The sequence below is a fragment of the Staurois parvus genome, unplaced genomic scaffold, assembly GCF_062004578.1.
Source record: "Staurois parvus isolate SC_StPar_1 unplaced genomic scaffold, SC_StPar_1.0 ptg000159l, whole genome shotgun sequence".
Classification (NCBI taxonomy): domain Eukaryota; kingdom Metazoa; phylum Chordata; class Amphibia; order Anura; family Ranidae; genus Staurois; species Staurois parvus.
In genome coordinates, this window is record NW_028317955.1 from 2,015,715 (window position 1) to 2,043,389 (window position 27,675).

Here is a 27,675-nt window from a genome sequence, read left to right on the forward strand (position 1 = left end):
AACTGCCTGGAGTTGGGCTTTCATCCTACAAATGCTAGTTGCTAAGGGATTCAGTACTGACCATCACAAACCCAGGGCAAGCCAGGGGTCAGCATTATAAAAGAAGCACATCAATGATACCCACTGTGTTTCTTTAGTAAAGGTTTGTTTGAACAAAACAAGACCCCAAAAACAAGATGAGAATATGCTTCTCCACAATTGCTTGCGTAGTCATTCCACATTGCTAGCACAGGGATCAGCGCCAAGAGAAACTTAATTGATGGGTAAAAAAACCAAATGTGTTATATTTAGTCTCTTTCTGCCACCTGCCAAAGAACACTGGAAAATCCGTCACAGTTAACCTTTTCATGACCAACGCATAGTTTTCAATAGTACGATCCATCCACTAATACGCAACTTCTTCTTGCACTGATTGCTCACACAATCTACACATTTATTGATTACATAAAGAAGACTAGGTTGACTAAAGAGACTCTCAATGGGTCCGTATTCCGCATGAAAGGGGTTAAAGGCATAATTATGTGGTACACAGCATTCCAGCACATCGCTATCCACAGCTACAGAAGCCAGGAAGAAAGCAAAAAGAAGACAGCAAACATCAGCGAAGACCCCGTACTCTGTAAGCAGAACTTTGGGACATCTTGTGCAAACAGGTACTGTGCTTTCATATAAAGGGGACTTTTGTATGGGAAACCAGAGTGGTGACAGATAAAGGTCAGCTATAGCCAGATTAGGAAAGGGCTGCAAGTATCTCCAGATCTTGAAGGACATCTCTTGGCCAAGTGGTGAGGTCAGAGTGGGTTGCAAGTTGACTGCTACTGTACGCCTCGTAATAACATATGGCTGAAAAAAAAACACGCAAGTTTGTAGAGACCTTTCTTATAAAAGGTCTTTCATTGGTTGGACTGTAAAATTGCATGCCATATACTCATCTAGTGTCTGTAGGTAGCTTTAGGGCAGTGGTTCTCAACCTTCCTAATGCTGTGACCCTTTAATACAGTTCCTCATGTAGTGGTGACCCCCAACCATAAAATTATTTACCCAGTAATTATAATTCATGGGTGTCGTTTTACCTCCAATATTGCTGCTTTCAACACAGTAGCTGCTTTTAACAGAGTAGCTGCTTTCTACACAGTAGCTGCTTTTTACACATCGGAAATATGTGTTTTCTGATGGTCTTAGGGGACCCCTGTGAAAGGGTCGTTCGACCCCCAAAGGGGTCGCGACCCACAGGTTGAGAACCACTGCTTTAGAGTATGAGTGTGATGAGCTATAATGTCATAAAGCCTCTTCCTAAGCCAATTCACCTCAGGGGAACCCTTGAAATAATTTTTATGTTGTAGGGAACTCCTGCTGAATACAATTCATTGGGGATCAATGGTAAAAATGCCCCCTTTCAGTGGTCGTCAGAATGTTGGCTCTACATAAATCGGAACCAGATAAATGGTGTCCTGCCGCTGGCTCTGGAAAGTGGCGTTGGCCCAAGTACCAGGTAGACACCATCCAATGGCAGGTCAATCAACCACAAATCAATGAACTCCTAGAAAACCTAGAAGGAACTCTAGGGTTCCAAGGAACCCATGTCGAGAATAGCTGCACTAAGGGCTATAGTCATTAGCAGCCAATGAGGGTTCTGTATTATGGCAATGGTTTTGCTTTATAACGCCAGGACTGAACATGTGAAGAGGAGTCACCCTCTTTTCACCTTCTATTATCTGCACATTAGACATGATTTTACATGTCTTCAACCAATAACCAGCATAATTACAGATCCCAACTCCACAATAGTTATTGTTTTAGACTTTGTTGGTGTGGGAGGGAATATGAAAGCATTTGAGTTTCTGTATGTGGCGGTCCCACTATTCCTTTAAAGTGTAGTTAAATTTAAACACAAAAATGAATACATTGCAGCTTACCAATCCTTCGATGCGGTGGCTGTAGATACAGAAACCCTCCTCTTGACCGTGCAAGAAATCCAGTGTCCTTGTAATTTCACACTGAGCCAAAATCCCAAAATATACTGTATATAACCAACGTAGCCAGCACATCTATGGATTCGTAAACTGCCATATATTACATTTTTTTGGTTTTGTGTTTAGATACACTTAAGAGATACGTTCATCTTTTGATAAAAAAAACAATTGCAGGGGAAAAAAAATGCATTTATTGTTTTTGCTGCAGGAGCCTGGACAGTATTGCACCAGTGATCAGCAGATTGCTGGTGCCATGCAGGTCTCCTGCAGATCGGTCAGTATCTCTGCTTGCCGGTACGGGATGTACAAGCAAGCAAATATAATTACCGGAAGATTAAACGAACTATCATGGCGCTCCACAGCACCGAGGTAGTTCTTTGAGAACTACAAGCCGATAGCCGCCAAGGCTGTCAGGTCTTGTAGTTTCATATTCACAGAGGAGTGATGCAGCTGGGTGGGTGGAGCCACAATTGACTGCGTTTTTTTTAATGTTTGACAGCTAGCGGGGTGGTGGTAGGAGAAGATCTCCTGCTAGCTGTCAAAGGAGGGGATCGGCGGAGAGCAGGGAGAGTGTATATGGCCCTGAATATGGGTGTAACATGTTATGAAAGGTGAACTTATCCTTTAAAGTGTTACTAACCCACAACAGTAAAATCAGTCTGTATATGCAGAAAGCATGCTTGTTATACTCATTGTGGAACCTCAGAGGTTAAATCTCTGCATTGTGTAAAAAGGCTGTTTGATCCTGACTTCTCTGACCCTCCCCTTCTTCCAGTGTCCCCCTCTTATCTGCTAAGACATATTGTGTGTAGTCACTCTGCACATGCTCAGTTTGGTGTGTATTGCTAGAGAGGTTTTTTTTTTTTTACTTGGGAGAGTGCATGTGATCAGCACAGGGCCAATCAGCACTGTCCAGAGGCCAGGGGTCCTGCATCCTCGTAGAGAGAATGAAAACTCCTCCTACAAGGAGTTTAACCAGTGCTTAGCTGGACACAGATAGAAGTCACAAGACTGCTCTAACTGCTGATGAGAAAAGGTATTTAGTAGGGATGAACTGAACTTTCGGTGGCTGAAACGTTTCAGACGAAAACACCCCTTTTGGCCGTCATGAAAAAAAGCACCGATACATGTGCCGAAAAAGCCCCGCCCCTCGCTGCCGCACGGTAGTTCTCAGCCTTACCTGAGAAACCATCAAATAATCCCAGGGCTGGGCATAGAGATAAGTGAAGGAAAGATGGCCTCTATGCCCTTGGAGGACAGTCACGTCCGGTTCTGGCAAATTGGGTTTTTTTTCTTCTTCAAAGCACTAGATCAGGGGTGGGCAAACTTTTTGACTTGAGGGCCGCAATGGGTTCATATATTGGACCCAAGGGCCGGACCAAGAGTAGATGAATGATGTGTATGTGTCATCCATAGTAAGTATAGTAATATTCCCCCATAGTAAGCATAGTAATTAATCCCCCATATAGTAATTCATCCCCCATAGTAATTCATCCCCCATATAGTAATTCATCCCCCCTATAGTAATTCATCCCCCCTATAGTAATTCATCCCCCATAGTAATTCATCCGTGCGTTCCTCTCGCCGTGTTCCCGCGCCGTTCCGGTGTAGCATGAAAACCTGTCTCCTATGAGGATCTGTCCCCCTCGACGTATCTGCGCATGTGCCAGTTTCAGGCATTAGCAGCCGATCAGCGATCTCCGGCACATGCGCAGATACGTCGAGGGGGACAGATCCTCATAGGAGACAGATTTTCATGCTACACCGGTCTTCAGGGCGGACTGTGAGAGGAGCCTAGCGGGAGCCTAGCTCCGCGGGCCGGATTAAAAGGTCCACCGGGCCGTAGTTTGCCCATTGCTGCACTAGATCAATGCTTTTTTATATCCAATGCTTTACATTGCAGAGGAGAGATGTGGGGTCTTATTGACCGCATATCTCTCCATAAAGAGGACCTGTCACTAATTATTTCTAATGCATGTATTCCTTGTGATAAGAATAAAAAAGTGATGAAAATTTTTTTAAAGGGACAGTGCAACATCCACTTTTAATCAAAGTGTATTTTTTCCAAAAACTATATATTAATTTTTAAAAACTGCATATTTCGGTTTCTGTTTTCGGCCAAGTGCATTTTTGAATTTTCGGTTTCGGCATCAGAATTTTCATTTCGGTGCACCACTAGTATTTAGCAGTTTATATTTATTACAATAATTGCACTTCCATGTTCTGTGTACTGTGGGTGACCAGATAGAGTGAATGCAGGCTCCGGGGAGACCAGATATAGTGAATGCAGGGCCCGGGGTGACCAGATAGAGTGAATGCAGGGTCTGGGGAGACCAGATATAGTAAATGCAGGGTCCGGGGAGACCAGATATAGTGAATGCAGGGTCCGGGGAGACCGGATATAGTGAATGCAGGCTCCGGGGTTTAGTAACACTTCAATTTAAAGCAGACCTTGCACCAAAAACAATTGTAAGTGCTTCCCTCCCCCCCCCCATGTCTAATAGACATGAAAAAAAATATTAATATTTAACATAAAATTATTAATTATTAAGACTACCTTACTGCTTTAGAGGGTGGTCTATATGGGGCACCATGCTCCATGTAGGGTGGAATTGCCCAAGGTTACAAGGTTTCTGGAATAGACCTTTTATCCGTCTCCACCAAGGTACTGGTATCTCAACAATGCAGTAACCCCAAATTGTTAAACGAACCTATTCCTGGGATCTCTCGTAGCTTTCAGCGACTGATCTTTTCCCTTCTTGCTGCTAAAATCCTGACAGTGGGAGCATAGAAGAAAGCCTCTGTCTCACTGAGGAGTAAACCATAAGACTTCTTGTATTATGGTCCATGAACACATTGCATCAAGATTGGTGATAAAGTGCAACAATTTGCAGATTTGGGACCCCTGGGCTAAATATCTGCATATATAGTTAACTCCTCCTTCAGGGATGACTTCAACATCTCAAGGAGTTTCCTAGTTCTATCTCTTCCTCTTGTTTCTTCTTCCCTTTCTTTCTCTTCTATACAGTTTCTTTGAACACTTTCCTTTTACAACCAATGGATACTTATTTCGGAAGGGTACTGCTAAGCATTTGGATTGGTATTGACATGTTTACCTTCGTTGTGCTCATCACGCATGCAGTTGTTACTGTGGTCTGAATACGATTTGGTGACAAGTTAAAAGCTGTAAACCTGGCTGAACTTTTCTATGATGTACATTTTTTCTACAATGCTTTATACATTTCTCCTAGGTATAATCAGGTAAAAGGACTGATGTATGTACAGTTGTGACCAAAATTATTCAACCCCCACTGAAATTGAGTGTTTTGGCCAGTTTGACATTGCTTTTGATCATTCAGTCATCTTGCTTACATTTACATTAAAGAGGCACTTGTAGGTCAGACAAATATAACATAACAGTTATAATGAAATAACCACAAATGTCTTTTCTGTGCTCACAGCATTATCAGTTTTATTCAACCCCCAAGTGACATTCAATCTTAGTACTTAGTACAGCATCCTTTTACAGTTATAACAGCTTTTAAACGTGAAGCATAGCTTGACACAAGTGTCTTGCAGCGATCTACGGGTATCTTCGCCCATTCTTCATGGGCAAAGGCCTCCAGTTCAGTCACATTCTTAGGCTTGCGCACTGCAACTGCTTTCTTTAAGTCCCACCAGAGGTTCTCAATCGGATTTAAGTCTGGTGACTGCGATGGCCACTCCAAAATGTTCCAGCCTTTCCTCTGCAACCATGCTCTAGTGGACTTGGAGGTATGCTTGGGATCATTGTCCTGTTGAAAGGTCCAACGTCTCCCAAGCCTCAGGTGTGTGACGGACTGCATCACGTTTCCATCCAATATCTCCTGGTACTGAAGAGAATTCATGGTACCTTGCACACGCTGAAGCTTCCCTGTACCTGCAGAAGCAAAACAGCCCCAAAGCATGATTGACCCTCCACCATGCTTCACAGTAGGCAAGGTGTTCTTTTCATCATAGGCCTTGTTCTTCCTCCTCCAAACATAGCGTTGATCCATGGGCCCAAACAGTTCTAATTTTGTTTCATCAGTCCACAGAACACTATCCCACAACTTTTGTGGTTTGTCCACATGGCTTTTGGCATACTGCAGTCGACTCTTCTTATTCTTTGGAGACAGCAAGGGGGTACGCCTGGGAGTTCTGGCACGGAGGCCTTCATTACGCAGTGTGCGTCTTATTGTCTGGGCTGAAACTTCTGTACCCACATCTGACAAATCTTTTCTCAGTTCCTCAGCAGTCACACGGGGACTTCTCTCCACTCTACGCTTCAGGTAGCGCACAGCAGTCGAAGTCAGCATCTTCTTTCTGCCACGACCAGGTAGCGTTTCAACAGTGCCCTTTGCCTTGAATTTGCGAATGATGCTTCCTAAGGTGTCTCTTGGTATGTTTAACATCTTTGCAATCTTCTTATAGCCATTGCCCTTCCTGTGAAGAGAAATCACCTCTTCTCTTGTCTTCCTGGACCATTCTCTTGCCTTCACCATGTTTGTAACCACACCAGTAAATGTCTAGAAGGAGCTGAGTATCACAGTCATTTTAAAGCTGCCTAATTGGTGCTTATTATGCTTGATTGCTGCTCGGTGACATCCACAGGTGTTTTCAATACCTGATGGAAAGCACCTGTATGAACCTCTGTTCTTCAGAGTGGTAGTCTTTAAGGGGTTGAATAATTGTGGCAATGAAGAAACCACATAAGAACCATTTACTACTGTATTACATAAACAATTGATGTCATTTTAGTTGCATTTGGGTAGTTACAACGTCCTTGTAGGATTTGATTCTGAATACAATTCCAAATGTACACTATAGTCCCTAAACCCCTTTACAGCATTGGGGGTTGAATAATTTTGGTCACAACTGTAAATTATTTAGCTTTTTCTCAATAAAAATATTGAAAGCAAAAATGCATTACGGCTAACTCTACATTTTGAAAATAAATAAATGCACTCATATTGATTAATAAAAAAATGTGCATTTATTATTTTTTGCATTTGAGACTGATAAAAAATTGCAACCGCAAAGCGGTGAAGAAAGAAAGTTTATAGTCCTGCAGACTACTACACCAGCCACAGAATATCCTAAATATGTGTGTAATCCTGTGCTACTCATAATTTCCCGAGTTCTTGTTGGAAAGAGTGTAACTTCACCCCCAGTAGTACTCATGGCCAGATATAGGGGGGTGTTGGAGTGAGCTGCACCCCCTAAAGTTTTCAAATGCACCCCCCCCCCCCAAAGCTCCTGTCCTACCAATTCCTGTACATTCTCTTGCTGACCTCCCAACCTTTGCCTTGCTGACCCACTGTCCTACAAACTAATGACCATATCCCTTGTCCTGCTAACACCCTGTACACTGCCCTACAAACTAATGACCATATCCCCTGCCCTGCTGACCCCTGTCCTCTGCCCTGCTGACACCATGTACACTGGCCTACAAACTAATGACCATATCCCTTGTCCTGCTAACACCCTGTACACTGCCCTACAAACTAATGACCATATCTCCTGCCCTGCTGACACCGTGTACACTGCCCTACAAACGAATGACCATATCCCTTGCCCTGCTGACACCTGTCCTCTGCCCTGCTGACCCCCTGTACAATGCCCTGCAAACTAATGACCATATCCCCTGCCATGCTGACCCCTGTCCTCTGCCCTGACACCCTGTACACTTCCCCACAAACTAATGACTATATTCCCTGCCTTACTGACACCCTGTACAATGCCCTACAAACTACTGACCATATCCCCTGCCCTGCTGACCCCTGTACACTGTCCTACAAACTACTGACCATATCCCCTGCCCTGCTGACACCGTGTACACTGCCCTACAAACTAATGACCATATCTCTTGCCCTGCTGACACCTATCCTCTGCCCTGCTGACCCCCTGTACAATGCCCTACAAACTAATGACCATATCCCCTGCCCTGCTGACCTCTGTCCTCTGCCCTGACACCCTGTACACTTCCCTGCAAACTACTGACCATATCCCCTGCCCTGCTGACCCCTGTACACTGTCCTACAAACTAATGACCATATCCCCTGCCCTGCTGACACCCTTTACACTGCCCTACAAACTACTGACCATATCCCCTGCCCTGCTGATCCCTGTACACTGCCCTACAAACTAATGACCATATCCCCTGCCCTGCTGACCCCCTGTACACTGCCCTACAAACCAATGACCACATCCCCTGCCCTGCTGATCTCCTGTACACTGCCCTACAAACCAATGACCACATCCCCTGCCCTGCTGATCCCCTGTACACTGCCCTACAAACCAATGACCACATCCCCTGCCCTGCTGATCCCCTGTACACTGCCCTACAAACTAATGACCATATTCTCTTCCCTGCTGATACCTTATACACTGCCATACAAACTATTAACCATATCCTCTACCCTGGAGACTCTCTGTACACTGTCCTGCTGACCATTCATCCTCTGCTTCCCTCATATTTTTTTACTGCACTACCACATCAGACAGGCATGATCTGAGCCTGGTAGTACAGAAGCTAGATGAAAGATAAGTATATTCATTAACCACATGTCTACTAGGATAATTTTTCCATTTTTTTGCACGTTAAAGCCAGCATTTTTTGTTAGACATCACTGTAAACCCCCCAGAAATTTTTTTTTTGCTTCCTGAAATCAGAGTCTCTAGAGAATAAAATGGTGGTAGTTGCAAATATGTTGCACAATATTTGCACGGTTATTTATGAAACCAATATTTCCCGGGAAAAAATGAAATAAAATGGATTTTAGTGCAAACAAACAGTATTATACCCAATTTGTTTGGAAAAATATTAAGATGGGGTTGCACTGAATCAATAGATGCCAAATAAGTCATGTATTAAAAATTGCACATGTCCGTGGAATTGCAAAAAATTATGCTACCCAAAATTCTCCATAGATGACGCTTTAAAAGCCTTTACAGGTCATCAGTTTAGAGTTAACCCTCGACTATGACCCTAGAACATGACGAGACGAAAACTGGTCTGGGAGGCAGTCAAGAGGCCTACAGCAACATTACAGGATCTGCAGGAATATCTGGCAAGTACTGGCTGTGTGGTACATGTGACAACAATCTCCCGTATTCTTCATATGTCAGGGCTAAACTGGCAAGATGGAGGCCTTTTCTTATGAAGAAAAACATCCAAGCCTGGTTAAATTTTGCAAAAACACATCTGAAGACTCCCAAAAGCATGTGGGAAAATGTGTGCTGGTCTGATGAAACCAAGGTTGGACTTTTTGGCCATAATTCGAAAAGATATGTTTGGCGCAAAAACAAACACTGCACATCACCAAAAGAACACCATACCCACGGTGAAGCATGGTGGTGGCAGCATCATGCTTTGGGGCTGTTTTTCTTCAGCTGGAACTGGGGCCTTAGTCAAGGTAGAGGGAATTATGAACAGTTCTAAATACCAGTCAATACTGGCACAAAACCTTCAGGCTTCTGCTAGAAAGCTGAACATGAAGAGGAACTTCATCTTTCAACATGACAATGACCCAAAGCATACATCCAAATCAACAAAGGAATGGCTTCACCAGTAGAAGATTAATGTTTTGGAAAGACCCAGCCAGAGCCCAGACCTGAATCCAATCGAAAATCTGTGGGGTGATCTGAAGAGGGCTGTGCACAGGAGCTGCCCTCGTAATTTGACATATTCTGAGTGTTTTTGCAAGGAAGAGTGGCCAAGTCAAGATGTGCCATGCTGATAGACTCATACCCAAAAAGACTGAGTGCTGGAATCAAATCAAAAGGTGCTTCAACAAAGTATTAGTTTAAGGGTGTGCACACTTATGCAACCAAATAATTTAAAATGTTTTAGTTTTACTTCCCTCCACCTAAAAGATTTCAGCTTGTTGTTCAACTGAGTTGTACAGTTTATAGGTTACACTAAAGGTGGAAAGAGTTCTGAAATTATTTATCTGTCTAATTTTTTTACATCACAGAAACCCGACAATTTAAACAGGGGTGTGTAGACTTTTTATATCCACTGTATGCTATACTTCTTAAATGGGGTGTAAACAGGGGGATTTTTTATTTTTTTTTTATACACTTTTTCATTGGTCCTAGGATTATTAGTCGCAGGAGGGATCGGGGAATGGATGTTACCCCCCATTGAGTCCCTCTAGTTTAATTCAGGGAAGCCAAAAGAACGGGAGAGCCTGAGAAACACTGTGCATGACTTTCTCTTGAGAAAATCACAAGGATGACAAATGTTTGTGAGTATATTTGCGCTTTAATAAATAACAGTTGATTTTAGCAATCATATGCCATGTATTGTTTTATTTTCCCATGGTCTTATGATATGAATACCGTGGAGTGACAGGAGAAGGAAGACTCCTGCTAACAGCTTCATAGGATTACAGGAATTTGCTGATCTCTCTATAAAGAGAAGCAACATTAGACGGTGAGTGACTGTCCATCCAAAGTGGTGGCGGGACACCTGGATATAGAATCGGGTATACATTTTATGGCACTTGTAGGTTTTACTAAAAAGATAGTGATTTGCACACCGCTTCACATACCTTGTGATCCGCTTTGTAAGATATATGTTTGCTTTTTAATTCACAAATACCTATGGTCTAGTAGTATTAAGTCTCCATGCACACGGGGTGTTTTGAAAACACTGGTGATGTTAGCTATGTAAAGTCACTTTAAATGCATGACTTTTTCAGTGTTTTTGCATTAGCGTTTAGCGGCATTTTCCCACGTTTGCGTTTTTAGCATTTTTTTTTTTTTTGTGAAAAAAAAAAAAAGAAAAAAGCCAAAAAATGCCCGTTTGCAGTGTTTTACCATGATTTACTGCATTTTTCAGCATTGGAGCTTTTTTACAGCTAAAAAGCTCCTCTGGAAACCAACTAGTCCTGGGTTTTTTCCAGCCAAAAAAACGTTGATTACTGTCTGTGTGTATGGACACATAGGATAACATGCTGGGGGTTTACTAGCTGTAGAAAAAAACATCAAAAGCCAAAAACAGCCGCTGTAAAAACGACCAGTGTGCATGAGGACTTATGCTATGTAGTTTCATTTTCCATGTCCTCGTTATATGAATACTGTGGGGAAAAGAGGAGATAAGGGGGGGAGGGAGAGATCAGAGAGCACGAGAGAAGCATTTACCCCTAACAATAGTTTAGAGCACTTTTTTTCCGATCTTTGTTCAAAGAGGCAATAGTATCTGGTGAGTGGGTCTCCATTTGAATTGGTGAAGGGACACATCGATCTGTAATGAATTTATGCTTTATGCTGTTTATACAAAGAATCCCATTGCTTTATGGATGGACTCTATACAAAAAGAGGGATTGAACCACACTCGTTTTGGATCTTTCTTCAGTTTAAGCTAGTTTTCTTTCACATATCACTTTCTGGGATGCCTATACAGATATTGAAGCGTATTGAGTAGTGGAGATTTCATTGTTCCATTGTACTATAAATCAGCAAGTTTCCTTTTTCATGTTTACACTCTGACCACACCAAGCGTGGAACTAGACCCATGTTGGTGTGGTCAGTTCGCATAGCGCTGCTACTTCTAAGATACGGGATATCGTGCCGATGTACACAGTGTCCTGTATCTGCAGTGTTGCTCCCAGCACAGTAACAAGTGGGTGCCAGAAAGCTCCTGGTGCATACCTGTGATCAGGAGCTTTCTGATCATATGACCGCTGTGATTGCCAATTACTTTAACAGGATCTAAATGTTGGGAGACGAGTCAGGAAGGGGTCAAGAAAAAAAAAAAAAAAAAAGAATAAATGCACATTTTTGCTGGCAAAAAAAGTGCATGTTTTTCTACACAGAAGCAGGCAAAGTATTACACCCGCTATCAGTGGATCGTGGGTGCAATGTCCAGCTCCCGCTGACACTTCCAACAGCTCTCTGCCTGTATCTCCATATGCACAGTGGCTAAATGGTTAGCACTTCCGCCTGGCAGTACTAGGGTTGTTGGTTCAAATCCCAGCCACAGCACCACCTACCTGGAGTTTGCATGTTTTCCCTGTGCCTGCATGGGTTTCCTCCGAGTACTCCGGTTTCCTCCTACACTCCAAAGACATGCTGGTAGGTTAATTGGCTCCTGTCTAAATTGGTCCTAATTGGTGTTTGTATGAATGTGAGTTAGGGGCTTTAGATTGTACACCCCTTGAGGGTTAGGGATTGATGTGAATGTACAATATATATGTAAAGCGCTGCGTAAATTGACAGCGCTATATAAGTACCTGAAATAAAATAAATAAATATGGGTTTTTAGTTACTGAGCTGCAGAAAAAGTCAATGGACTATGAATGTGATGACCAGTGCCCTCATAGTCCATTGTGAACTATAAGATGGGACTTGGAGGTAGGTCTATGCATGAGGGGGTTGGGGCGCTTATCAATAGGTTACACCCTAAATATAGGTGTAATATATAGGCTATAAGTGGAGAAAGCTTTAAATCCCCCCCCCCCATGAGTTCATGCACAACTGCAGCAACATCTACCTCCCCAGTGTGGATCCCTTTTCAGAGGGCAGTAAAGCAATGGTTGCTAGGCATTCAAGAGGCAATACTGCTGCCTCCTGAATGTCTGTTTTTTTTTTTCATTTTCTTTGACAGCCAGGCAGAGCATTCTCTATATAAATACAGCACCACAACTGTGAGTGAGCCAAGCACTTGGTTTGCTGTTGTAGGCTGCATTTGGTGGCCATACTGCCCACTGAACGTGGCACAAGGTATAAGCAAAAGCATCCCAACTGCCGCATGTATAAGTTCCCAAGTGCTTGCATGCATCTTTTAAGTGGGCTTTTGGGAAGGGGGGCGCTAAAACTGCAGCTCAACCGCTTTTGTTCTTACAGCCCCCGCCCAGTCAACCACGTGAACGAGGCCTCCTAGCTTTTTTTTACCATATATAAAAGAACTCCATTTTGTTTCCCAACAGAAACCCCCCAATTTCTGCCACATATTTGCAATGAACAAGCTTTTGCTCTTCATCCTGGTCTGCACATGCTGCACCCACTACTGGATGCTTGGAAGTTGTACCGACACTTTGGTGCGTGATGAACGCAATCTGATGGATATGGCGGTGAGCCTTTGGTGCTACAAAAGCAAACTCAGTGTTCCCTTGACAGGCCTTTTCCTATATGGATGTTATTGTGGCGCTGGTGGCTCCGGGACCCCTGTCGATGAAGTGGATCAATGCTGCCTCGCTCACGACTGTTGTTACCGCCACGCGAGGGAGACTCTGCAATGCCACAGCAAGACCAGCGCTTACCAGTTTTCCTGCAAGCAATCTAAGGCGGAATGCATAACGAATACACTCTGTGGCAGGGCGGCATGCGAGTGCGATAGATTGTTTGCAGAATGTCTGACAACATCGAAGAAGGGAGAGAAAAAATATTACTTCTATAACAAGAAAAAGCTATGTCCGAGCCCTGATGCAGCTTGTCCACCGGTACCCCCAAGTATGAGCCAAGCCAACCTGGAAGCAGCCATCGGAAGGAAGAGACAGACGAAGCAGAAAGCAGGAAGAGGCTGAAACCCAAAAGGGACACCACTCTGGATAGAACGTCTGGGTGTCCATTAGTGTGCGGTACACTCAGAAAGTTCTAACGGAAATCAAAGCAGAATGTATTACACAGTAAGATTTACGCTCGATGCCAGGCCATGCGCTCATTTTTTTTTTTTTTTAATTTCAGGTGGCCACGCCATTTTTTAATTTTTCACATGTAAAAAAACTTTCAGAATTTGTGAAATACACTCTACAATCACCGCAAGCGAAATACACTCTAAAACCAGTGGTATGGAATTAAAAAGAGGTCCAGGCAGGAAGATTTTCTTCCAGCAGTGGCTTGAATCTCATGTTTGTGTTTTGACTCAGATCATTGTTTATATGTAATCTAGAAAATAAGCAATGCACAATTTCCATAGCATTTTAATATTTACGTCCGGCGACCCCAACAGTGTGCTGCCTTACGCACAATGACCCCACCAGTGTGCCGCATTACGTCCGGCGACCCCAGCAGTGTGCCGCATTACGTCCGGCGACCCCAGCAGTGGGCCGCATTACGTCCGGCGACCCCAGCAGTGGGCCGCCTCACGTCCGGCGACCCCAGCAGTGGGCCGCCTCACGTCCGGAGACCCCAGCAGTGGGCCGCCTCACGTCCGGCGTCCCCAGCAGTGGGCCGCCTCACGTCCGGCGTCCCCAGCAGTGTGCCGCCTCACGTCCGGCGACCCCAGCAGTGTGCCGCCTCACGTCCGGCGACCCCAGCAGTGTGCCGCCTCACGTCCGGCGACCCCAGCAGTGGGCCGCCTCACGTCCGGCGACCCCAGCAGTGGGCCGCCTCACGTCCGGCGACCCCAGCAGTGGGCCGCCTCACGTCCGGCGACCCCAGCAGTGTGCCGCCTCACGTCCGGCGACCCCAGCAGTGGGCCGCCTCACGTCCGGCGACCCCAGCAGTGGGCCGCCTCACGTCCGGCGACCCCAGCAGTGGGCCGCCTCACGTCCGGCGACCCCAGCAGTGGGCCGCCTCACGTCCGGCGACCCCAGCAGTGGGCCGCCTCACGTCCGGAGACCCCAGCAGTGGGCCGCCTCACGTCCGGCGTCCCCAGCAGTGGGCCGCCTCACGTCCGGCGACCCCAGCAGTGGGCCGCCTCACGTCCGGCGACCCCAGCAGTGGGCCGCCTCACGTCCGGCGACCCCAGCAGTGGGCCGCCTCACGTCCGGCGACCCCAGCAGTGGGCCGCCTCACGTCCGGCGACCCCAGCAGTGGGCCGCCTCACGTCCGGAGACCCCAGCAGTGGGCCGCCTCACGTCCGGCGTCCCCAGCAGTGGGCCGCCTCACGTCCGGCGACCCCAGCAGTGGGCCGCCTCACGTCCGGCGACCCCAGCAGTGGGCCGCCTCACGTCCGGCGACCCCAGCAGTGGGCCGCCTCACGTCCGGCGACCCCAGCAGTGGGCCGCCTCACGTCCGGCGACCCCAGCAGTGGGCCGCCTCACGTCCGGCGACCCCAGCAGTGGGCCGCCTCACGTCCGGCGACCCCAGCAGTGGGCCGCCTCACGTCCGGCGACCCCAGCAGTGGGCCGCCTCACGTCCGGCGACCCCAGCAGTGGGCCGCCTCACGTCCGGCGACCCCAGCAGTGGGCCGCCTTACGTCCGGCGACCCCAGCAGTGGGCCGCCTCACGTCCGGAGACCCCAGCAGTGGGCCGCCTCACGTCCGGAGACCCCAGCAGTGGGCCGCCTCACGTCCGGCGTCCCCAGCAGTGGGCCGCCTCACGTCCGGCGACCCCAGCAGTGGGCCGCCTCACGTCCGGCGACCCCAGCAGTGGGCCGCCTCACGTCCGGCGACCCCAGCAGTGGGCCGCCTCACGTCCGGCGACCCCAGCAGTGGGCCGCCTCACGTCCGGCGACCCCAGCAGTGGGCCGCCTCACGTCCGGCGACCCCAGCAGTGGGCCGCCTCACGTCCGGCGACCCCAGCAGTGGGCCGCCTCACGTCCGGCGACCCCAGCAGTGGGCCGCCTCACGTCCGGCGACCCCAGCAGTGGGCCGCCTCACGTCCGGCGACCCCAGCAGTGGGCCGCCTCACGTCCGGCGACCCCAGCAGTGGGCCGCCTCACGTCCGGCGACCCCAGCAGTGGGCCGCCTTACGTCCGGCGACCCCAGCAGTGGGCCGCCTCACGTCCGGCGACCCCAGCAGTGGGCCGCCTCACGTCCGGCGACCCCAGCAGTGGGCCGCCTCACGTTCCGCGACCCCACCAGTGTGCCGCCTTACGTCCCGCGACCCCACCAGTGTCCCGCGACCCCACCAATGTGCCGCCTTACGTCCGACGACCCCACCAGTGTGCCTCCTTAGGTCCGACGACCCCACCAATGTGCCGCCTTACGTCCCGCGACCCCACCAATGTGCCGCCTTACGTCCGGCGACCCCACCAGTGTGCCTCCTTAGGTCCGACGACCCCACCAGTGTGCCTCCTTAGGTCTGACGACCCCATCAGTGTGCCTCCTTAGGTCCGACGACCCCACCAGTGTGCCTCCTTAGGTCCGACGACCCCACCAGCGTGCCTCTTTAGGTCCGGCATCCCCACCAGCGTGCCGCCTTACGTCCGGCGTCCCCACCAGAATACCCAGTTACATCAAGAGCCCCCATCAGAGTGCCCCTTTCATATTCCCCCTTAAAACAGATGTCTCCATTACAGTCCACCTCAATATCAAATGCCCCCATTATACCCCCCATATAAGATATCCCTGTACCCTTTTAGTGCCAGACAGGCAGAAGGGGGAGCTGGATCAAGTTCCACTTTCGTCCTCATGTGATTTCAGGGGCAGGCCATGCACGTGATGTCATTGATTGTTAGGACACCAGCTGTCCTAACAACTAATAACTGCGGAAGATGTGAGAACCTGTGCTGGAGGCTGTCTGGTGGTCCAGATGGGACTGTCACCTGGCCTAAACCTGTTTCGCCATTTAGTGATGCCTGCTCTAAACCATACATTTTCTGAAAGCACAGAACTAATAGAATAAAAATATGGTGCCACTGCTTTTGCAGGTCTTGCAATAGTTGCTCAAATATTTATCAAATCAATATTTTTAATTAAAAAAAAAAAAAACACACTGAAATCAATATTAGAACACGCAATCACAAAATATAGTACAGAGATTACTATGAAATCTAAACTGTAAAATTGTATGTACCGTAGCTAATAAAGAAATATTTGCAAATTTTCAATTGTGTCTTTTTGTAATTTGTGAAAATTGCAAAAGTGTATGTTATGTGTATGTGTGGTGATTTTTTCCCCCCTCTTAAATTTGAACGCTAGGTTTTATATATTTGTTGTTTTTTTTAATGAACCTTCACCCTCTTTACTGCATACACAGCTCTGTGTACATTCCCAGCACAGTTCAGAGCTGGCATGAATGAACTCCTGTGCGCATATGTGTGTTACGCCATTCTCCGCTGGCCAATCAAGACAGCTGAAGACTCCCACATCCAATGAGAAAATGTCAACACCAGTGAAGGAGTGAGGGGGGGGAAGTATCTGCTTACTTTTGTTCTGCTAGAAGTATATATATTTTAAATAGACGCACTCTAGGAAAGAGGGATTGAAGGACTGGATATCTGATTGAAGTGCTGAGCTTGTAGGTTTTCCTCCCTGTATGCATTCTAAGGTCTTCATCTTTGACAGGTGTATACCTTTAAGCTGAGAATGACTGGTTTTCTTTAATCAGAAATACAAAGAGAATGCTGCAGATGTTCAATCATGCAAAGTACAATCAGGACATATATCTGCTCACATGTCAAGATATGGATGTCAGGATTGGGTGAATGGCTGCTGGAGAATTCACCTTTACCTTGCTGATCTCATTGTGGACTTTCATATTATTGCCCGTCAGCTTTTCAGAGCAGGATAATGATTAGCTTGTGACTAAAAGAACAAACCTCTGGAATAGACGTGGTAGACTGTGGCCCCCAGGAGCATAGTATGTCCCTGTGACAGATAGGATTCGACCGCCAATCTGCTCAATTCTATACTCAACCTACAACAGATCTCAGTGCCCTGATCTGCACTCACCACACCCAGACGGTGTATTCTATCCCATGCCACATACAAATCTGCACACAGACAATGATGTATTCACTAACAGCATTAAAACCCAACTGCAGCCAAGACATCAAAACTCCATCCAAATTGTCACCTGGATGTGTTGGATCATTCACATGAAAATGGCCAGCGCCAGGGGAGTCCCAAACAAGCACATTGCCCACATACAAACCTGCCTGTGCTGCAATCTCTCACCAACAATACACACTGGAGCTGTAGTTTATTGTATAGTATGTCAGCGTGACAATCAGGATTTTCTTGCCAATCTGCTCAATTCTATACTCAACCTACTTACAAGCCAACCTCAATGCAACTGGGCAACTATGTGGCAAATGAGGTTTAATGTTGATAAATGTAAGGTCATGCACTTGGGGGCTAAGAATCTGCATGTATTATACATACTAGGGGGGTACAACTGGGGGAATCAATGGGGAGAAGGATCTGGGGGTTCTGGTAGATCACAAGCTTAATAATAGCATTCAATGCCAAGCTGAGGTTTCCAAAGTGAGCAAAATCCTCTCTTGTATTAGGAGAGGTATAGACTCCAGAGAGAGTGATATCATATTACCCCGGTACAAATCATTAGTAAGACCTCATCTGGAATACGCAGTTCAGTTTTGGGCACCAATTCATAAAAAGAACATTGGGGAACTGGAGAAAGTACAGAGAAGGGCAACCAAACTGATAAGAGGCATGGAGGAGATCAGCTATGAGGAAAGATTAGAGGAACTGAATTTATTCTCTCTTGAGAAGAGGAGACTAAGGGGGGATATGACCTCCATGTATAATACATAAGGGGGGGATATGATCTCCATGTATAATACATAAGGGGGGATATGATCACCATGTATAATACATAAGGGGGGATATGATCTCCATGTATAATACATAAGGGGGGATATGATCTCCATGTATAATACATAAGGGGGGATATGATCTCCATGTATAATACATAAGGGGGGATATGATCTCCATGTATAATACATAAGGGGGGATATGATCTCCATGTATAATACATAAGGGGGGATATGATCTCCATGTATAATACGTAAGGGAGGATATGATCTCTATGTATAATACATAAGGGGGGGATATGATCTCCATGTATAATACATAAGGGGGGGATATGATCTCCATGTATAATACATAAGGGGGGATATGATCTCCATGTATAAATACATCAGTGGTTCATATAGTGAACTCGGTGTAGAGTTATTCATCCCGAGGTCATTACAGAGGACAAGGGGGCACTCTTTACGTCTGGAGGAAAATAAATTTAATCTCCAAACACGGAAAGGTTTCTTCACAGTAACAGCTGTGAAAATGTGGATTAGACTCTCTCAAGAGTTATTTCTGGTCAGCTCAGTGGATTACTTTAAAAAAGTCCTGGATTCTTTCTTGGATACACAGAATATAACTGGATACTAACATTTATAGGTAAAGTTGATCCAGGGAATATCTGATTGCTTCTCGGGGGATCAGGAAGATAATTTTTCCCCTGCAGGAGCAAACTGGATCATGATTTGGTGGGTTTTTCTTTGCCTTCCTCTGGATCAACTGTGGGTATAGGATTATAACTTTTTTTTTTTAATGGTTTAACTGGATGGACTTTTGTCTTTTTTTCAGCCAGACTAACTATGTAACCTGCAACAACAGATCTCAGTGCCCTGATCTGCATTCACCACACCTAGACTGTGGGGGGGGGGGATTTACTAAAACTGGAGCACTCAGAATCTGGTGTAGCTGTGCATGGTAGTCCATCCGCTTCTAACTTCTGCTTGTTCGATTAAACTTTGGCAATAAAATCTGGACACGGATTGTTTTCTATGCAAAGCTGCACCAGATTTTGCACTCCCCGGTTTCAGTGTGCCACATACAAAGATGTATCCACTAACATCTCACACAGCATTAAAACCCAACTTCAGCCAAGACATTAAAACTCCATCCAAATTGTTATCTGGACGTGTTGGATCATTCACATGAAAAATGGCCAGTGCCACGGGAGTCAAAAGCAAGCACATTACCCACATTCAAACCCGCCTTTGCCGTAATCTCTCACCAACAATATACAATGAAGCTCAAGTTTAAGTGTGAATTCTATTGTATAGTTATTTTGCTTCAGCTTGTGACAATGTACAGTAAGTATACATACTTCACACCTGATTGATGTCTGTTGAAGCTGCAAATCACTGCAGTAAGCGCATTACAGTGATAGCAGCAGTTTTCCAGGGCCAATGCTGAGTGTCTGCCTTCCTGCATAGTAACTACAATGAGTTGCTCACTTGGCTCGGCCGCCATTCACAGAATGCCTTGTATTTTTTTTTTTTTTTTTTCCAAAAGAACACGAAGCATTCCCTGATTGGGCAAGGGGGAGGAGCAGGATATTGACATCACAATCTCCACTTCAGCCAATAAGAGGATGCCTTGACCTAGACCCATAAGACAGCTGCTATTACAGAATTAGCGACAACTACTACTGTGAGCTGCGACTTCCACAAGGATAATAAAAGGTATAAGCTATACAATAAAAAAACATACCAAAAGTTCAGCTTAAGTAGCCAAATCTTGTCTGATTGGGCAGGCAGACTGTCAAAGTCTGTAGGTAACTCTAGTTATGTTGAAAGCAGGGGCGGACTGACCATTCGAGCACTCGGGTACTGCCTGAGGACCCGGGGTCAGTAGGGGGCCCCATAAAATGCCCCTGGTACCTTTTATAGGCTTTTTTGGGTGTGTTTTGAGTGTGGGCAAGGACACAGGGGCCCCATGATCCCCAATTGCCGGGGGCCCCATGAGTTGTCAGTCCGCCCCTGGTTGAAAGCATGCTCACAAAGTTCAAAACAAAGCTTATCCTTACAAAAGCAGAACAATACTTCTTCCTCCAGCACTGCATTGTCCACAAGCTCCCTCACTGGTGCCAATATCTTCACCAGGTCTTCTTCCAGGTTCAGTATCCTGGGTCATCTTGATGAATAGCCTAACATCTGCACAGGAAGACCCTACTGCTGCTATGTAGTCTACAACCAAGCTTAAAGCTGAGCTCTAGGCGTACATAAAATGGTCAAGTTAATGTAGTTCTGGAATTATTAAAAAGGAAAAGTATGGACAAAGCTCCTTTGGCCATACTTCTCTCATGGATCACAGGAATGCACTTATTTAGGCACTCCTGTGACCGAGAATCAGCCAGCAGTGGGCTACAGTCCTGTGACCGAGAATCAGCCAGCAGTGGGCTACAGCCCTGTGTTGGCTGACATCACAGAGTTGGTCCAGGCTCTGCAGGGGTCCCGACAATGTCAAGATTCGCAGATGACTGACGGGCATCTGGCTCAGCATCTCAGTGTGCTGCTGAGAGCCTGGGCCAAACACACCCACCCCCTCCACAGCCCAGTGCTCCAGTGAGCGCTGGAAGGACATAGCAGTGAGCTGGAAACTGACAGTCACCACCTTCTACTCACTGAAGACCAAGAATCGAGGGATCAACGGTCATGTGATTGCTCTGTTCTCGGTCTTAGAGCTGGTGAGGGAAAGCTGCAGCTCAGTTGCATACTGCAGCCATCTAGGTAAATATATAGGTTTGTTCTTTCCCCAAACGTCTCTTTTAATACATCACTAAAAGTATTTTTTTTTTTAAGGCAAGCCGTCTTAGTACCTGAATTTCACGTAACATCAGTCCAGGTGAGAATGAAAGCTGTCAGACTTCCTGAAGCATTTATAGACAACCAGTCACAATCAGGTTTATTAATGAACCTGAACATTCAATCTAACAGATGAACTCCAAAAAAAAATGCCCTTGCAGTAAAACTTCCCTAATACTGCAAAAGTTAAAGGCTCCTTTAGTCCAGGGCAAGCAGTCTCCAAGCCGCAGACCTTTGCTAGCCTTTATCTGGTCCTTGGAGCACTATTCCTCCCAATAATATGAGGTTCATTTTCCTCCCACTGACACTAACATTGGGGCACCATTTCTTCCACTGATTCCAATGATGGGGTACTATTCCACCCACTAACAACAAGGATGGGGCACTATTCTTCCCAACAATACCAATGATGGGGCACTATTACTACCAATAATATGAGGTACTATTCCCACCACTGACACTAACATTGGGGCACCATTTCTTCCATTGATTCCAATGATGGGGTACTATTCCACCCACTAATAACAAGGATGGGGCACTATTCTTCCCACCAATACCAATGATGGGGCACTATTACTCCAAATAATATGAGGTACTATTCCCTCTACTGACACTAACATTTGGGCACCATTTCTTCCACTGATTCCAATGATGGGGTACTATTCCGCCCACTAATAACAAGGATGGGGCACTATTCTTCCCACTAATACCAATGATGGGGCACTACTCCTCCTATTGACCACCAACCCTGAGGCCATGTTCAGTCTCACTGATGCTGGGCCCCGGACATCTTCTACCCCAACTGGCTACAATGTGGACCCCCTAAAGTCTGAAGAACAGTAAACTCGCTCTTTGTTTGAAACGTTTGGAGGCCCAGGGTCTAGGGGAAGAATAAAAAGCAACTAGATTTACCCTATTCATTGCTTCAGCAGGCTTTTGTCATTCTGCCAGTCATAGGTACTGAGGTCATCACATACAATGCAAGGCCAGCAGTCCTGCACTGTAACTGATGACACCGATGGTCTGGTAAACATATGAAACATAACATTCGCTCCCTTATTTAGACTAACTTCCTCTGTCTAAGGAGGACTCAAGCCTTGAGATTCAGAGGTCAGCTAATCTCGAACAGTTGCTGCTCTGTCAAATACCTGCCCGCAGTCTGATAACGCACACTATCCCCAGAGTGAGTGACAGTTTAATATATCAGAAATAAAAAGTTACATGCCCCACAGGGGAAAATCCCCTATCCTTGTGAGCAATCCAGCAGTGGTGAAAGGCATCAAGGAAGGTGGTTTTGGGTGGGGATATCAATGTATGCGGTTTCTTTTCTTGATGAATTAAATACAAGAAGAAAGGGGTACATTTTGGAGTGGGGTTTATATTGATTAGACTCTACCTCTTCTCTGAAAGGAGATCAGCAACTGAGCAAGCCAAGCATTTGATTGTCTGTGGTGCGGCTCCATTCACTTGAATGGATTGCGTTTGGTAGCAGTACTGCCCATTGATAGGACACAGAATCCCAGCCACAGCATGTGTAAGATCTGAGGGGCTGCATGCTATCTTTTAGGTGGGTTGTTTGGTGGTAGTGGTGAGGAAGAGGGCCTACAAGTTTTTTACCTTTTTTTCAGATATAAAATAATTCTGTTTTGTTTCTCAACAGAAAATCCCCACAATCTGCCACATATCTGCAATGAACAAGCCTTTGCTCTTCATCCTGATCTACACATGCTACACCCACTACCAGATGCATGGAAGTTGTACCAACACTCCGGTGCGTGAAAAACGCGGCTTGTTGGATATGGCGGTGACCCTTTTGTGCTACAGAGAAAGACTCAAAGTTCCCTTGTTGGCCATCAACCTATACGGATGTTATTGTGGCGCTGGTGGCTCAGGGACACCCGTCGATGATGTGGATCGATGCTGCCTTCTTCATGACTGTTGTTACCGCTACACCAGGGTGGAACTGCAATGCCACAGCAAGGTTAAGTGGAAGTTGTATCGCTTTTCCTGCAATCAGTCACAAACCGAATGCAAATCATCTTCACTCTGTGGCAGGATGGCATGTGAGTGCGACAAACAGTTTGCAGAATGTCTGACAAAAGCAAAGAAGGGAAAGGGCAAATATTACTTTTATAACAAGAAAGATCAGTGTGTGGGTCCTCATGAAACTTGTCCACAGATGCCCCCAAATATGAACCCCACCAACCTGACAGAGGTCACCAGAGTGAATGAGACAGACAAAGTGAAGAGCAGGAAGAAAAGATGGAAGAAGAGAAGCCAAGCTATGAAATGGAAGGATCCGAAAGGAACGCCACTCTGGATATAAAGTGAGCGGAACAGAAAAAAGGATGCATTACAAAGTAAGATTTACACTCACTGCCAGGCCATGAGCTCATTCTTTAACTTCAGGTGGCCAAACCAGTTTGGTAATTTTTGATATATAGCTTTCAGAATTTGGAAAATACACTCTAATCCTGAAATAAAAAGACGGGACGTCAATAATATTCTCTTCCAGCAGCAGCTCAAATCTCATGTTTGTGCTAGGACTCAGATCCTTGAATATATGTAGTCCATAAAACAAGCAATGTACCATTTCCATAGCATTTTAATAATATTTGTCAATTTTCAGTGTGCCCCCTCATCGAGTCTCCCCATCACAGTGCCAACTTATGTCAGGTGTCCCCACCAGAGTCCTTGCCTGGCGATAGGTGCCCCCACCAGAGTCTCCCTCCACTGCTTTTGCAGGTCCTTTGATAGTTGGTCAAATGTTTATCAAATCGATATTTTTGATTGACAAAATAAATAAATAAATCACACCAAAACTAATATTAGACCAAGCAAACACAAAATAAAGAGTACGCAATCACTATGAAATCTAAACTGTAAACTTTTATGGAATTAATAAATATTTGCAAATGTTCAATTGTGCCTTTTTTGCAAGTGGTGGAAATTGCAAAACTGTACAGTTTTTGTTTGTTTATTTAAAGTGATTTGACAGGCTCAATTAGTTTTTTTTTTTTTTATACAAACATGTCATACTTACCTGCCCTGTGCAAAGGTGTTGCACAGAGCAACCTTGATCCTCCTCTTTTCAGATCCCCTGCCAGCGTTCCTGGCTCCCCCCCACGTCGAGGGCCACATAGCAAGCAGCCTGCTATGGAGGCATTTGCACGTGCTCACTCCTGAGCCAGCTTTGTGTGTCCATAAGACACACAAAGCACGGTTTGACCCCCCCCCCACTGGCTGTGATCGACAGCGGCAGGAGCCAATGGCTGCCGCTGCAGTATCTGAGCCAATGAGATGAGAGTCTCTGCTCTCATGCACATCACTGGACCGAGATTTGGCTCAGGGAGTGACTGGTTGTCAGGATTGGGTGCTGCTGGAGAATTCACCTTTACCTTGATGATCTCATTGTGGACTTTCATATTATTGCCCGAAAGCTTTCCAGAGCAGGATAATGATTAGCTTGTGACTAAACCAAACAAACCTCTGGAATAGACGTGGTAGACTGTGGCCCCCAGGAGCATAGTATGTCCCTGTGACAGATAGGATTCTACCGCCAATCTGCTCAATTCTATACTCAGCCTACAACAGATCTCAGTGCCCTGATCTGCACTCACCACACCCAGACGGTGTATTCTATCCCATGCCACATACAAATCTGCACACAGACAATGATGTATTCACTAACAGCATTAAAACCCAACTGCAGCCAAGACATCAAAACTCCATCCAAATTGTCACCTGGATGTGTTGGATCATTCACATGAAAAATGGCCAGCGCCAGGGGAGTCCCAAGCAAGCACATTACCCACATACAAACCCGCCTGTGCTGCAATCTCTCACCAACAATACACACTGGATCTGTAGTTTATGTCTGAATTGTATTGTATAGTTACTTTGGTTCAGGTTGTGAAAATGTACAGTAAGTACGCTTATTTCATACCTGACTGATGCCTGTTGAAGCTGCAAATCACTGTAGTAATCGCCTTACAGCAATAGCAGCAGTTTTCTGGGCCTAGTGCCAAGTAGCTGCCCTTCTGCATAGTAACCACAATGGGGCGCTCACTTGGCTCAGCTGCCATTTACAGAATGTCTTTTTATTTTTTCTTCAAAGAACACAAGGCATTCCCCAATTGGACAAGTTGGAGGAACAGGACTGTGATGTCACAATCTCTACCTCAGTCAAACACAGAATGCTTTGTATTTATTGAAAAGAATACAAAAAGGTGGCAGTGTGGAGCATGTGACTCCATGTGGTTACTATATTGAAAGTCAGCTGGACCCAGAAGACCGCTGCAATCACTATAGTTGTAGCAACTACTACAGAGATCTGCAGCTTCAACAAGGATCACTCGGGTATAAAACTATGCAATAAAAAACATACACTATATTGCCAAAAGTATTGGGACACCCCTCCAAATCATTGGATTCAGGTGTTCCAATCCCCTCCATGGCCACAGATGTATAAAATCAAGCACCTAGGCATGCAGACTGCTTCTACAAACATTTGTGAAAGAATGGGTCGCTCTCAGGAGCTCAGTGAATTCAAGCGTGGTACTGTGATAGGTTGTCACCTGTGCAATAAGTCCATCCGTGACATTTCCTGGATACTAAATATTCCACGGTCAACTGTTGGTGGTATTACATCACAGTGGAAACAACTGGGAACAACAGCAACTCAGCCACAAAGTGTTAGGCCACGTAAAATGACAGAATGAAATGCCTGGAGAGTCAATAGCTAAAGACCTCCAAACTTGGTGTGGCCTTCAGATTAGCACAGTAGAACAGTGTGTAGAGAGCTTCATGGAATGGGTTTCCATGGCCGAGCAGCTGCATCCAAGCCTTAGATCACCAAGTGCAATGAAAAGCGTTGGATGCTGTGGTGTAAAGCACACCGCCACTGGACTCTAGAGCAGTGGAGACGTGTTCGCTGGAGTGACAAATCACGCTTCTCTGGCAATCCAATGGACGTGTCTGGGTTTGGCGGTTGCTAGGAAAACAGTACTTGCCTGACTGCATTGTGCCAGACGTAAAGTTTGGTGGGGGGTGGGGGATTATGGTGTGGGGTTGTGCTTCAGGGGTTGGGCTTGGTCCCTTAGTTCCAGTGAAAGGAACTCTTAAGGCGTCATCATACCAAGACATTTTGGACAATTTCATGCTCCAAACATTGTGGAAACAGTTTGGGGATGGCCCCTTCCTGTTCCAACATCACTACACACCAGTGCACAAAGCAAGGTCCATAAAGACATGGATGAGCGAGTTTGGAGTGGAGGAACTGAATAAAATAATGAATAAGCACTAAAAGGAGTGTGAAACGCATCTACTGATGTTCCCAGAGCCCTGTATTGCTGTCTTTTAATCGTCAAGGATTGAATAATAAAGAAGTCTGCTGTTTGTATATTAGAGTGCTGCTACTCCTTTTCCTCATGTTCAACTCAATATTGAACCCTGGAGACTAAAACTGGGATGCCAATAAAGTTCACGTGCGTGGAAAGGCAGGCGGCCCAATACTTCTGACAATATAGCGTACCTAAAGTTCAGCTTTAATCTTGTCGGATTCAGCAGGTAATTTGTCAATGTCTGCAGGTAACTTAAAATATTCAAGTTCATAAAAAAATAAAGTGCTTTACTTAAACTTCTCCTTCTAAAAGCAGAACTATACTTACTTCCCTCTCCAGCATTGCAAAGACCACAAGCTCCCTCGTTGGCACCAACATCTTCACCAAGTCTTCTTCCGGGTTCAGGATCTTGGGCCATCTTGACTGGCCGTGCCAGAATAACCTGACATCCGCACAGAAAGACCCTACTGCTACTATGTAATCTACAACCAACCTAAAGCAGAACTCTAAGTGTACATAAAAGGTGAAATCAATGCGGCTTTGTAATTATTAATACATCCTTAAAACTATTTTTGATGAGAATGAAAGCTGTCACACTTCCAGGAGCATTTATAGACAACCAATCACAATTAGGTTTAAGGTAACTAGACTTACCCTATTAATGCTTCAGCAGGCTTCCTACCAGCTGCATGACCAGTGGTTGTCCTTCTGCTAGTCACAGGCATTCTGAGATCATCAGATACAACACAGGACCAGAAGTCCTGCACTGTAAGTGATGAAACTGAGGACCCGGCTTACATAGGAAACATAACAGCCACTCCCTTATTCAGATTAACCTGCTTTGTCTGAGGAGGACTGAGCAGGTAAGTCAGAGGACACCTAGGGGTTTATTTACTAAAGCTGGAGAGTGCAAAATCAGACTCCCTTCTGCATAGCAACCAATCAGCTTCCAGGTTTCATTGCCAAAGCTTCATTGAACAAGCTGAGGTTAGAAGCTGATTGGTTTCTATGCAGAAGGAAGCCTGATTTTGCACTCTCCAGCTTTAGTAAATAAACCCCCTAATGTCTGACAGTTGATGCTCTGTCATATCGGCCTGCAGGCTGATAACAC

The 27,675-nt window shown here is 45.8% G+C and overlaps 3 protein-coding genes and 1 long non-coding RNA gene across 7 annotated transcripts in view; 3 read left to right on the plus strand and 1 right to left on the minus strand.

Annotated features, from left to right (window-relative positions):
- Positions 1-27,675, minus strand: part of MTCH2 (mitochondrial carrier 2) — a 68,586-nt gene that overhangs the window by 33,246 nt on the left and 7,665 nt on the right. The gene's annotated exons all lie outside the window — the stretch shown is intronic.
- LOC149463121 (phospholipase A2, membrane associated-like) lies at positions 444-27,097 on the plus strand. 3 transcript variants are annotated; one of them, XM_089675828.1, is made up of 3 exons: positions 10,312-10,431; positions 22,883-23,582; positions 26,904-27,097. In XM_089675828.1, exon 2 carries the CDS (start codon positions 22,913-22,915, stop codon positions 23,546-23,548), a length of 636 nt encoding a protein of 211 aa, XP_089531954.1. In that variant the 5' UTR covers positions 10,312-10,431; positions 22,883-22,912; the 3' UTR covers positions 23,549-23,582; positions 26,904-27,097. The 3 variants fall into 3 exon arrangements, with proteins under 3 accessions (XP_089531951.1, XP_089531954.1, XP_089531953.1); XM_089675825.1 differs by lacking the exons at positions 10,312-10,431; positions 26,904-27,097 and adding an exon at positions 444-653 and having other exon boundaries at positions 22,883-24,145; XM_089675827.1 differs by lacking the exons at positions 10,312-10,431; positions 26,904-27,097 and adding an exon at positions 19,948-20,100 and having other exon boundaries at positions 22,883-24,145.
- LOC149463122 (basic phospholipase A2 Ceg-N6-like) lies at positions 10,372-13,848 on the plus strand. Of its 2 annotated transcripts, none has more exons than XM_089675830.1 (2): positions 10,372-10,483; positions 12,929-13,848. In XM_089675830.1, the coding sequence occupies exon 2, from the start codon at positions 12,959-12,961 to the stop codon at positions 13,523-13,525; it is 567 nt and encodes a 188-aa protein (XP_089531956.1). In that variant the 5' UTR covers positions 10,372-10,483; positions 12,929-12,958; the 3' UTR covers positions 13,526-13,848. The 2 variants fall into 2 exon arrangements, with proteins under 2 accessions (XP_089531956.1, XP_089531955.1); XM_089675829.1 differs by having other exon boundaries at positions 10,480-10,503.
- LOC149463123 (uncharacterized) lies at positions 15,603-16,716 on the plus strand. Its single transcript, XR_016312514.1, has 2 exons — positions 15,603-15,842; positions 15,998-16,716. It is a non-coding gene; the product is annotated as an uncharacterized LOC149463123 (long non-coding RNA).